Source organism: Pholcus phalangioides, unplaced genomic scaffold, assembly GCF_987345545.1.
Source record: "Pholcus phalangioides strain wild (caught in Gottingen) unplaced genomic scaffold, Ppha-v1.0 ptg000172l_1, whole genome shotgun sequence".
In the NCBI taxonomy this organism is placed as follows: Eukaryota; Metazoa; Arthropoda; class Arachnida; order Araneae; family Pholcidae; genus Pholcus; species Pholcus phalangioides.
The window spans coordinates 8177311-8190214 of NW_028301637.1; the positions used below are offsets into that span (position 1 = coordinate 8177311).

Genomic DNA, 12904 nt, shown 5'->3' on the forward strand with positions numbered 1-12904 from the left:
TACATAAGCAAAACACTGTCCCACATGCATCATTTCGTTGAAAATTACCAGAAAGAATGTTTACAAGGTGCATGTGTAATTCAGTAGCAGTTTTTAGTACATGTCTGTTTTTCAAATAATCAAGAAATATTCTGACACATAATGAGCAAGTTTCAAACTCATGAAACTACAGCACATCCATACGTGCTACTACAGTCAAAAAGTTCCGAGACTTATTTTAGTACAGAAGAATGAATACAGATAGAACCCGTTTATTTGGTATTTCCTTTGAAATAATTACCTGATCAAATTATGCATTTATGCCAATGTTCATAGAAAGATGTAAATGCAATTCCTTTTTGTCGCATCCTCCAGTGCCTTCCTCAACTTCACTCATAGTTTGACAGATTGATGGCAGATAGCAGCAATACACATAACAAGCATTTCATAGAAACAAACTTCACCTTAGGTTCACAACACGCACACACACATTCCGGCATGTACCAGCTTGTTAGAAATTCTGTAGAGGAATGTGTACACGGTGCATGTACAGTTGAGTAGTAGTAGTCACTGCTCCCTGCAATTCTTCGGAACACGAGAATCTTTGCACCTTCAGCAAATTCTTTTCCGAGGAAAAACCACACAAGGCAACATCAGGGGAACAAGTGGGTTATGGAAGTATCAGAATATGATGTTTTCACAGAGATAATCTGACACCAGGAGGTACCCTTGGGCCAGTGCATTGGTGTGATGGAGCACCCATGACTTAGTCTTCCAAAGATCTGGTCGCTTGCGTCTAACCAAATCATGCAGATGCTTAGGGACTCGCAAATTCCTCCTTGTGTCAGATTTTTACTTGTCAAAAAACACCACATTCCTATACTTTCACAACCACTTTATTCCCCTGATCTTGTCCCATGTGACTTTTTCCTTTCTCTCAGATAAAAAATCTGCTTGAGGGTATAACGTAATCATCAGCTACTTCCCTAAATTCATATATAAATTACACAAGTCTTCAGGTAAATTCAAGAAAAACATTGGCAAATTTGATTAAGTTATTTATTTACACATAATTTATACGATTAAATTACATCAGTTTCTTATTAATTCCACATTATCATTAAATGAATTTAGCCATTATCTCGACATTTAACAAAGAAACAATCTCAACAGTTTACGTCGATGACATTCCTCTTAACTGCAGAAATAGCCACGATTTCTCTGCAGGGTCAGATGAAGATCCCGGAAGCAATCTACATCGATTGGCAAGAGTTCATGATCACAGTCAAAAGATCAGCCGTTGAGTGCACAGCCGACAATAACATCAGAATGTCAGTAGACGAAAGCACAGTGGATTATCTCGATGATCTCATCAAATTATGACGATGATTATTACATCACTATTCGTAAATAGTTCCAAGAGAACCATGGGAGACAGATTCATTGACAAGCAGACACGTGCAATACTCAAGTCATCCCATTTTATCACAAATAGAACTTCACGAAATCATTGATGAATTTAACGAGAGAAATTGTGATTACTAATAACGGGCCAGCCGAAGTAGTATGATGCACTTCACTTGAAAATATTAATCAAACATTGTAAGTGGACTGCAACACATCACATGATGTTAGCATGTTATGGTGAAGAGCTTTTCTACTCTACACCCAAAGCTGCCCACAAACTAAAGCTGGATGAACGAATGCATCGATGTAGCTTGTGCCGGACTATTTATAATAGAGAATGGATTTGTCTTCGGACCAATCAGAGTACAGTTGTCGTTCAGCACATGAAGAAATTGATGACATCATTCAATTGATTTGCACAGGGGACACATGGCATGGACTATTTTTAGAACACTATTACTTTTTTCGATGCCAACAGTCTCAACAAGATGAAGGAAGTTGATCGCTTGTTGATTCTCCACGATGTTTAAAGCTATTTTAATTTGAGATCATGGAATTATTATGACAAAACCGAAGCCCCTGGGTACCTCCCCTTGTGAGACAAAGTATTTAATAACAACGCAATTATTTTCATCAGAAATAAATATATATATATATATTTCAACATCATGCAATAATATATTATACATAAAAAATAAATATGCGTTCTCAAATCCTTGACTCAGCTGGGTTTTCTCCCAGGAGATCAATTAGTGTTATTTTGCCAGGGGTTTGCTGATGACACGACAATGCTGATAAATGGAACATATGAGCCCATATGGGAGATATGTTACAAGGGGCAACGATTCACAAATTCTGAAGAAGTGTGGCGAGCAGCGATGAAGGCACTGGGTGATGTGACAAAAAAAGTTGGAATCCGTATTTACAACCGGGGACGGCTCGAGCTTATCTGCTGCCCAAGTGCAAAGCTTCAGGTGCCGCTCTTAAAGACAACCCTGGCGGAAGAATGACAGGGTTTCAGCATAGGAGACCCTGGGTTAAACCTGATTTCTTTTTTCTAGTATAAAGCTGCACATTGGTGTTTCCATAACGAAATGTGCGTGACCATACATCCCACATTTAAGGAAAATTACTCGATTTTTGGTCCAGGATTATTTTATAATTCTTAAGTATGCCAGATAACTTAATTCACCTTACAGCTCTTATTGATGAACCATCACTACTTATATTTTTCCAGTAAAGGGTAAAGAGCAAGTATAACGAGGTGACATTTATTAAGAAATTTATTTCAAAGGCATCTCTCGTGCTTCAGTGACTGGAAAAGTGAGAAGCAGACTTTTTCATTTGCTCCTATTCAATCGTTCCGGAAAAATTACTGGGTGAGGGCACTAGAATGCACCACTTTCCTCTTGTGACATAGTATATTCTTATTTCTATTATATTATGGTCCTAGGATTTACCCATTTCCTCAACACCATCCTCTTCAAGATATGACTCAAAAGCGTGATGCCATGTGAATTTTACTTTTCAAAATTTTTTTAAATCTAACTAAAGTCTCAGATGCCACCCCCTATCACTTGCCACCCGGGTGCACTGCACCCCTTGCACCCTCACTTAAGTCACCCCTGTTTACATCTTTGTACAAAACCACGGCAAAAATTCATAATTGCACAGGGTAGCTACTTTGAAGTAAACACCTAATAAACAGGTTCTATCTGTATTCATTCTTCCATATTAAAATAAGTCTCAGAACTTTTTGAGTGTAGTATATTGAATAAATGCTGTGTAATCGTGAATATTGCGATAGCTTTTACATCTCAAAAACTAGGCTTTAATCACTGTAACGAGGTGGTTAGCTTATCTATCACATGTAGTGGAAATCCGAAATCTATTGATAAATTGGTTGCCACTATATATGAATTTAAATGTGCTTGAGCGAAACAACAAACAAAAAATTGTAGCAATATGATATAGACACTACTAATAGCTCGTTCAACTTAATCTGAATATTTCACAATGAATTTCCATGGTAAAAAATGAAAAGAATAAAAATTAATTGCTCACGATTTTAAGCTTTGGATCGACAGACTGGAAATGACGAGCAACTTGAAGAATAGCCTCTCGAAGATCTACCAAGATTTCAGTTTGGCGCACATTTTTGGTCTTCATGTCGTCATCCATCTCATCGTCCCCAAACAGAATCAATTGTAACATAGACTTAGACCTTTTCAACTGTCTCCTGTTGAGATGCTGGAAGAAATACAAAAACCATGCATTAAGAGAGCGTTATCATGCATTATTAAGAAGAGTTAATTCAATACGAATTTGATTATTAATTCATTGGGGGGGGGGGGGGTATTAATGCTTTTCCGTTAACTGTCATTGAAATACTTTTACATTATCAATACATGTTTTAACATATTTTCTTCCACTGGGTATATGAGTAGTGCCTGTTCTCTGACTCTTACAGAGAATGTCAAAATATTATCATTGCAAAGCAAGTAGAATACTCCCACCTGTTTAGGTAGGTTTTTTGTGTTCTCGGGATTCAGCAAAGCACCTTGGTCAGCCATGAGGTAAGCAAGATGTTTTCGCCTCTGAGTTTCAAGACCAATGTCAGTAATGGAACCACCAATTTCAAAAGCTACTTCTAAGAGCTGGTCAACATCTTCAACTTCACCAGGAATATCAGAGAGTGCATTGAAAATCTGAGCAGAGTTTTCCAAGACTTTCAATTCCGACTCCTGTAATGATAATTTAACGTAATCTCTTTTCATGTTTTATATGAATTTTATCCAGTGTAGCAAATATATATATATATTCGCTAATATTCAAATTTATTTTGTGAGAAGTAATCATATCAAAGTTAATGACTGCATGAAAGGCATGTATGTAGAAACCTTTTAATTAGATTGATATACAGTAAAACCTCCCAACAATGGCCACAAATGGGACCATAAAAATATGGCTGCTATTGGGAAGTGGGCATTTTATTTCAGAAAAAAATTTTGCAACCTATATAACATGTGAAATGATAATCCGTTCTGTAAATGATTGCAATATAATTAATTTGATTTTATTGGAATATCTGATTTTTGACACTGTATATAATTACTGATTAACTGAGAGGGCTCCAACTAAGGGGGGGGGGGATCATGTGGTCTGGTGTCCCGGACACTGGACCAGAAATAGGGCACAAATTTCACTCTTTAAATTATCCTTCAACATTACAAGGGACAAGCATGCATCTAGCCTCGATCTAGTTCTTGCGACCTAGCATCTAGTTGCAGCCCTGCTAATCGATCAAAAGTGCTATTTTGACATCCTCACAAACAACTTGGCAAGAAAAATGACATGGACCATAGGGTGTTCCAGCAATCTCAAATAGTTCATTTCCACCCACAATCAAATATACTATACATGCTCAACCAATGATGCACTGGCCTAATTTGTCCGGCTAAGTCATCTGATGTGGCCTGCGATCTCAAACCTAATTTTGTTTGAACCAATGGACCATTATTTGGGTCCACCAACTGGCTGCCTTAGCCCATGAGAGCAGGTACCGCTCCTGTACAGGCCCTAAGTGGCACATTCTCAGATCACTTCAGTGACCCACAGCATATTTGCAGATCACTTAAATAGCCAGTGGTGCATTTAAAGATTATTCAAGTGACCTGTGGCATGACTATAGATCACTTAAGTGGCTTTTTCCCTCTCCACTGCCTTCAATATACCCATCTAGCATTTATACCGAAGAAAAGAGAAGGCATACATAATTTTTCCTATAGAGCTTGAGGAAAAAAAAATCTATTGAAATTTATTTTTCCTCATAGCGAAATGCTTATTTTTCTTCCTGACTCCATGTCTAAAGTGACCATTGTTCGAAGGTTATCTGTAGTGTTAAGTCTATGGGATGTGTTCGGTTCAAACAAAATGTGCCTGTTGCTTGAAGATTACTATTGTTTGGAGGTGGCTGTTAGAGGAGATTTTACTGTATTTTACAATAAATTTCGACATTCATGTCATATATATAGCCCTCTGGTGGCTCGTCGTCCATGAGCTATTAGCTGATCGGTTTCACCGTCCATTGCACGGTTCCGTTCGGCATATATACGCTCTAGCGAAGGAAAATCTCTATCTCCTCTGTAGCTTAGTGGTCAGAGCACTCGTCCGGCAATCGAGTGACCCGGGTTCGACTCCCGGTAGAGGCAGAGATGAGTTTTTTCCTTCCTTAAAAAAAAAAAAAAAAAATCAACATCTCAAATAATAAATATCTTCACAACATCCAGTCTTCCGTATATCTTGTAATAAATTTACCATTATGCTAACAATCAAACTTCAATAGTTGCGAATAAATAAGACAACTATAGAGTCTGACTTAGAAGGAAGAGGGTGAAGGGTTCCAAGATGCAACAATTTTTTAGTTTATTTCTTTTGCTCTCAGAAGGGGGGGGGGGGTGAGCAGTCGCTTCCTCTGTTCCCCTTTATTCTGTCAATGCCCTCTAGCCATATTGCTCTTGAAAAATAGATAGCAGATGGCAGCACTATAACAAGCATTACACAGAGACAAATTTCACATTAGGTTCACAACACATGCACACACATTTGTTAGAAGGTCCACAGAGGAATATGGAGAAGGTGTATGTGTGGTTTGGTAGTACAAGTGGAATCTCTGTAGCTCAATATGTGGATAACTCTACTATCCACATAAAACTCTACATCTATTATTCCCTTAGTTGGAACAGTACTAATTTCAATGTGGGGGGGGGGGGGGGAGAACTCTAAGTTGACACATGTTTGACTTAATTCTGTTTAAGTCGACTACAATTTTTGTCCCTTTACCATGGCTGGTTTTTACAACTGCTCGTGTGTTACCAGTTATAAGAATTTTTCGACATTGTTCGTGGGTATTTTGACAATCTTTTGTTTCTTTGTTCTCTATGATGGGCCCCTTTTAGCCGTTGGGGATGGGGACATACTTGTGAAGAATCAATGTTTGAAACCTCTTGACTGGCTTATCATTTTAATGGCATTTATAGGAAAGGTCTTTCATTCTTTTCATGGTAAAAAAAAGTGTGGATATTGTCGACATCCAATAAGGAAAAAATCTTATCTATTGGGAGTTTTGATATTGTCTGTTGCGGAGAATGTTTTTGGTAAAACTCAGTTTTAGAAAGTTGTGTTCTTGGAATGATTTCTTGGAAAAGGAGTAAAATAAAAAGAGCTAAAGCCTGTGGTTAGATGCTGAATATATCACTTGGTTTTCATCGCAAGTACTAACAACCGTGGATGCAATGGCTCCATGCAAACTTCATACTTTAACTTTAAAATTGAAAGTTGAAATTTTGAAAAAAAAAAAAAAACTAGAATTAGGAAAAAAAAGTGAACTCATCAAAGAATATGGAGTTGCATGTAACACCATTTTAACATTAGGTAAAAATAAGGAAAAAATTATGTCAGCAGTTGAGTCTTCTTATGAACCAAGCAAAAAACACATAAGAAATCAGACTTCAGTGATGTAGAAAAGAAGCAACTTTTTTGTGATTCAAATCCATTTGATCTCCGGCAATCCCATTATCAGGACCAATAATTCAAGAGAAAGCAAAAAAATTCGCAAAAAGTCTCAATCAAAGTGATTTCACTGCAAGAGTGGATGGTTCACCTGATTCAAAGAATGCCATGGGATTGTTTTCAGGAAAGTTTGTGCAGAGAGCGTATCTGTACCTCAAGAAACTGTTGAAAATCTTAAGAATGAAATTCTCAAACCAACAGAAAATTCACACATCATCATAAGATGCAGATGTGTTTAATTGTGATGAGACACGTTTTTTTTTTTTTAGTCTTTGCTCAACCAGACTCTTACCTTGAAAGGAGAAAAAATGTCCAGGATGTAAAAAACACAAAGATCGTTTGGCAGTTCTTTTGGCAGCAAACTCTCAGATGGGTTGGAAAAAAATTGAAACCATTAGTTATTGGAAAATCAAAAAAATTGCAGAGCTTTTAAAAATGTTGAAACACTTCCTGTGAACTATTATGGCAACAAAAAGGCATGGATAGCATCAGAAATTTTCGAAAAATGGTTGAATTAGTTAGATAGAAATTTTCAAGTGAGAAAAATTTTATTTATTTTGGATAACTGCACCACTCATATATCCAAAAATATACTTGATTATTTTTCATAAGGCAATTTTTTTTTACACCTTTTGATTCTATTATGAAACAACCCCAAATCAAAATGAATGAGAATTAGCATTTTATTTAATGAAATTGTTTGAATGTATATAATTATGTACACAAAAGCGATGGGGAAAAAATTTAGAGTGAAACCCTGCTGGGTCAACATCTGCTTAAGCCTACGTGTTTGTCGATACTTTTGGGGTGTCGAGTTACTGTAGTAGTCATATTGCTCTATGAGGCAAAGTGAAATGAGGGAGGGGAAAACCCCATACCAATTCAAAAAATCAGAATCTGTCTTTGGTAAGTGAAAAAGTCATTAACCACTTAACGATCAGAGATGAGATATCTCTGCCTTGTGTAAATGGAAGGAGTACAGTTAAAGTCTGTTATAACCAGTTCGCAATCAGAGGGAAGGTTGCCATTATAACAAACTTCTCATTACAAACACAAATTTTAGTTTTTTGGACTGTAGAAAAAAAAAGGGGGGGGGGGGAGATTTGAAATTATTAATTTAGTAGCTCGAACTGTAGCTCTATATCTTCTAAAATTAATATTGTATTTCTTAGGACTGTATACAACAATCTACAACAATTACAACAGACTACAACAATTACAACAGAAAAAAAAAAACTGCAAGATCTGGTAGCGAAAAACAACTAATGATGGAGAAAATTAAGATCTGTTTGCTCTGTGCAATAAAGCCCTGAAAGTCAAGTCCTGTGTCCAGTTTTAGAAGATTCCAAGAAAGGAAAGAGGTGGCGAAATGATTTTTCCAGAGAAATAACAATGTCAAAATCAGAGGTGATCCACCACCTACTCAATCACCACACCTACAGGAAAAATTGAATTTTTCCATCTCCTATATAAATAACAAGATACAATACAGCATGTGGTCCTCTTACCTATTGAGAGGTACCCACATGCTCCGTTTTGAAACATCTATGAATGAGTAGGGCGAAGAGATAAAAAAAACCCTTTGGGTCCATTTTATGTATAAAGAAAGGAAAACATGCTTTTTGAGAATTTCCATTGTCTTTATAGTAAATGTGTTCTGATTCTCAATTATAAATAAAAAATATTTGCTTATAGCAAGTTAATTAATTTTTGACAATCACTTGTGAATTATTTTCAATAACAAGATTCTCGTTTTGTAAGCCATACTCATTATAATAGACTTTTACTGTACATTTTTGCGTGAGCTCTTTCTCTTCCTTCAAGACTTTTCAATGGTAACACTGAACAAGAAAATTGTCGTATTTCCCCCTCTAAAGTTTGATGATTGAAAAAAAAAGTACAGCATAACATACATAGGGTAAGAGTATCTGGAAGTGGGAGAAAGAATGAAAACTGCTCTCCCCTCCCCATCTTCTTTACTTCATTGCAGGGTTGGCAAGGTTTTGGACAGTACAGTAAAAACCACGGTATTTACCGTGGTTTTTACCGTACTGTATAAAACTGTCCTAAACTTCCTATTTATAACTATAAGTGAAAAACTTTGCAATTTGATAAAGAGGTAACTTCTATAATCAATTAAACTTTATATCATATAAATTATATAATATTATTAATTACATTAAATATAATAAAATTTTGAAATTCAAAGCAGTATATGCAAAGGGTTGGAGAGAGAAACGAAGAGTGTAAATTATTTTTCATTTTATAAATTTTTTGTCACTTTCTGAATGTTTTTTTTTTTATTTGAAAACAATACAGGGTGTTTCAAAAAGTTAGACCAAATATTAAAGAGGTAGTAGAATACCCATTTCAGTACAAGAATTTTAATCAAGAGACATGATTTTTTGCTGTGAGGTCAGAAATTAAACTGGCTAGAGGTGTGCAACAAGCACCTATTTGCAGGGCTCCCACTCGTCCTACTTTTCAGTAAAATGTCCTACTTGCTCGGTTTCGTCCTACTTTTTACCAAATCCTATCAATAAAATTTATGTAATTGATTTTAATTGAGCAGGGAATCCTTGATATATTGCCAAATATTATAAATGTTAGAGATTACAATTAATGATTCTGCCAAAGCAGAAATTGTATTGCTTTAAAGGCTATTTGGGGACGGGGTGTATGTGGACCATTTGATTTATTAGTTTTTCATTTGCTTAGTTTGAGGGTTCAATAAGTATAGTAGTCATTAAAAACTTCTGCTGGTTGAAAAAAAAAAATTTTTGTATTTATTACTCTTCATGCTCCTGGACAGTAACTAGCATTCATCATTCAAAATTATGGTGCAAATAGGTGAAACAACAGTTTGCATTACAAAGCAGTTGGATACATAGGCCTATTCTAAGTTTGGTGATTCTGATGCTACCCAATAGCATTCAGTTGTCTTCTGTATTTTTAAGGCATGAATAGGCATAAACAATATTTACCAGAGTTGGCAAGATTTTGGATAGTACGGTAAAATATAAAATCGTACTGTCCTAATCTGTCCAAAACCTCATATTTATAACTAAGTGAGAAACTTTGCAATTTGATGAAGAGGTAACTTCTATAATCAAATAATAAACTTTATATTATATAAATTATATTATAATATTAAAATTACATTAAATATAAAATTTTGAAATTCAAAACAGTATGTGCAAAGGGTTATATAACTGATATCAGGTTATCAAACAATTGAAACTGAACTGTCTTGAGGTTAGATATTAGATTTATGAAAACATGAAAGATACAAGAATGGGATAAAAAGTTGTTGCATGGAAATAAAAAAAAAAACAATAGATATGACTACAGAATAAAATTAAACTTACGTAATAATCGAGCACTAATTATCAAGCGCAGCTGCACCTTTTAACATTCGATATAACACATAACTAATTTAGCTGCCCTATCTGTGCTAAAATGATTTCTAAGATAACAAAATTTGAAAATATTCTTTCAATTGATGCAATAACTTGAGCGACATGAAAATAAAAAAAACCAAAGTGTTAAAAACAGTCTTTTGATAAGCCTTCTTCCAGTGTTTTTCGTATTGAATGATAGTATTGTAATTGTATGAATTGTATAATGGTATTGTATTGATAGTATTGAATGATAGAATTGTAAATATAGCTTGAATTTATTCGGTAAAATATTAGCTCCTGGCCTCATAACCGCAGCAATTTAAATTTAACAAAAACTTTGGGTCTTGAAGTCTTTTATCATCATATAGGCGTAATCAGTGTTTGTGAAATTGTGTTTTGTTAGTCATGAGTAGGTGCTACATAGTGGCCTCATTTTCTTCAGATATATTTTCTTTTATTTATAATTAGTTTTTAAAAATTGAGAATGTAAAATAGAAAGATCTATTTAAAATTAAAAAAAAAAGTTTGAAAAGTCAAAATAGAGCAATTTGCATTAAATAAACACTTTAACCATTGATATATATTCACATCATTATATTGCTATCTAATAAAAAATAATATTTATGTTGAGTTTCACAATAATGCAATGATTATTTAACTGTGACTATGCGTATTTGGTACCTTCAATATAATATATTTTTTAAAGAAAAGTGTTTGGAGAGATTCGGCAGGGTTTTGGACAATCACTGTACTAAATACAGTACCTGCTTCATAATCATACATGAAAAATAAGATGAGGAGTTTTCTACTCCTAACATTTATGAGAAACTAAAAACTGAGTTTTTAGTTTGTCATAAACTAATGTGTTTATATTTAAACAGTTATATACGTGATATTAATTTACTATCAGATTTCCAACTTAAAACCATCAATTTGGTGAAAGTTTACTTAGGAAAAAAAACAAATGACACCTTTTTGAAATATTTTTGATTTAGTTTTATTTTCTGCTAGAATTTTTGGTAATATGTTAGTATCATGAAAAAAAACAAAAAATCCAAAAGGTTTCCACATAACATTTTGAAACTTGGAGGTTTTAGACAGTTTCAGACACTTTTGGACAGTTTATCCCACGTGTCCTGTCCAAAACCAGTTTCGGACGTCCAAAACCCCAACCCTGCTTCATTGCACATATGTAAACAATGATACCAGTTTTTGACATTTATTTCTGCTAGTTCTACTACTACTACTAAACCAGGCATGCACCTTGTCCACATTCCTCTGCGGAACCTCTAACGAATTGGTACATGTTGGAATGTGTGTGTATGTATAGTGAAACTTCCGTGAAGTTTGTTTCCGTGTAATCCTTGTTATGTGCAGTGCTGCCATCTGCAATCAATTTTTTTAAACTATGAGTTTTTCCTCAACTCACAGTGCATGAAGTGTAATGAATGAATAATTATACCGTTGTAGGCCTATCCCTCTCTGTGGCGAGACTTTTTAATGGGAAGATCGGCTCGCATTTGCACCTCGAAGTTGGGAACAGCAGAAAACCAACTTCAGCCGATCACCACTGCAGTGATGGTGGGGTGCTAGTTCAACTGCACGTCGTCCATACTTGTTACCAAAAGCCTGTACGTAAAGGGGTTAAGTAGTCTGCCATTCAAATTTAGTAGCTTGAACTGTAGCTCTATATCTTCTAAAATTAATATTGTATTTCTTAGGACTGTATACAACAATCTAGATTTCATAGTGTGTAATATTTGATATAATTTTTTGTTTACAAGAAATTTGCATGTACAATATTTTAAAGCAAAAACATTATATAACAATCAGAGAAATAACATTAATTAAAAAACCGCAGTCTGTACCTTCATTTTTAACATCCCCAGAGTACACTGGAAAAGTATAGCAGAGCCCTCATAAAAAAACAAGTCCCAGACACGGAGGAGAATCCTTGTATGCACGACACTCGCAAATATTGTCAAGAACCAATGCAGAGTGATAAGAGACATTTCTGATGTTCAAGGAGAAAAAAAGAAATTTTTTAATATATTTCAGAACACATCCTGATGATGAATAGACAAATTTGCACGCATAACATCACATTTCTAATAAAAAGAAATATGAACTCAGCTTCAGCAAATGACTGTGCACTTTACTGCTTCATCAGTCATCTAATTATGCAAATCACACATTATGCTTGAATATTTAGGGGCCGTTCAAATATTATGTCAGCAGATTTTTAGCAATTTTTAACTCTCCCCACTTTGTCAGCAAGATTTCATCTCAGTTCTGTCCCTCACCTCCTAACACATATTGGGATCAGAGACATATGTGGGTAGGAGGCAGGGGGCTGGGGAGGTATCTTGCTCCCCAGATGATAAAAAAAATTTTTGATGCAAAATATATTTCAAAACATTAAAATTTCAGAAGAAAATGCCTCTAAGCCATATATGCTACATCCATGGCCAGAGGACAAATTGTGGCCCTCTGGGTTATTTGATGTGGCCTGCTACCTCAAACCTAATTTTGTAAAACTGAACTGA

At 35.0% G+C, this 12904-nt stretch overlaps 1 protein-coding gene and 1 non-coding gene across 7 annotated transcripts in view; one reads left to right on the forward strand and one right to left on the reverse strand.

Annotated features, from left to right (window-relative positions):
• LOC149063669 (small G protein signaling modulator 3 homolog) overlaps positions 1-12904 on the reverse strand; it is a 77854-nt gene that overhangs the window by 40762 nt on the left and 24188 nt on the right. For all 6 annotated transcript variants that reach the window (XM_089255811.1, XM_089255809.1, XM_089255812.1 and 3 more), the window contains 3 exons: positions 12227-12372; positions 3903-4130; positions 3451-3636 (listed from right to left, as the gene is read on the reverse strand). In XM_089255811.1, coding sequence (XP_089111937.1) covers positions 3451-3636; positions 3903-4130; positions 12227-12372 — 560 coding nt within the window. The remainder of the gene's footprint in view (positions 1-3450; positions 3637-3902; positions 4131-12226; positions 12373-12904) is intronic.
• TRNAA-GGC (transfer RNA alanine (anticodon GGC)) lies at positions 5526-5597 on the forward strand. Its single transcript has one exon. It is a non-coding gene; the product is annotated as a tRNA-Ala (tRNA).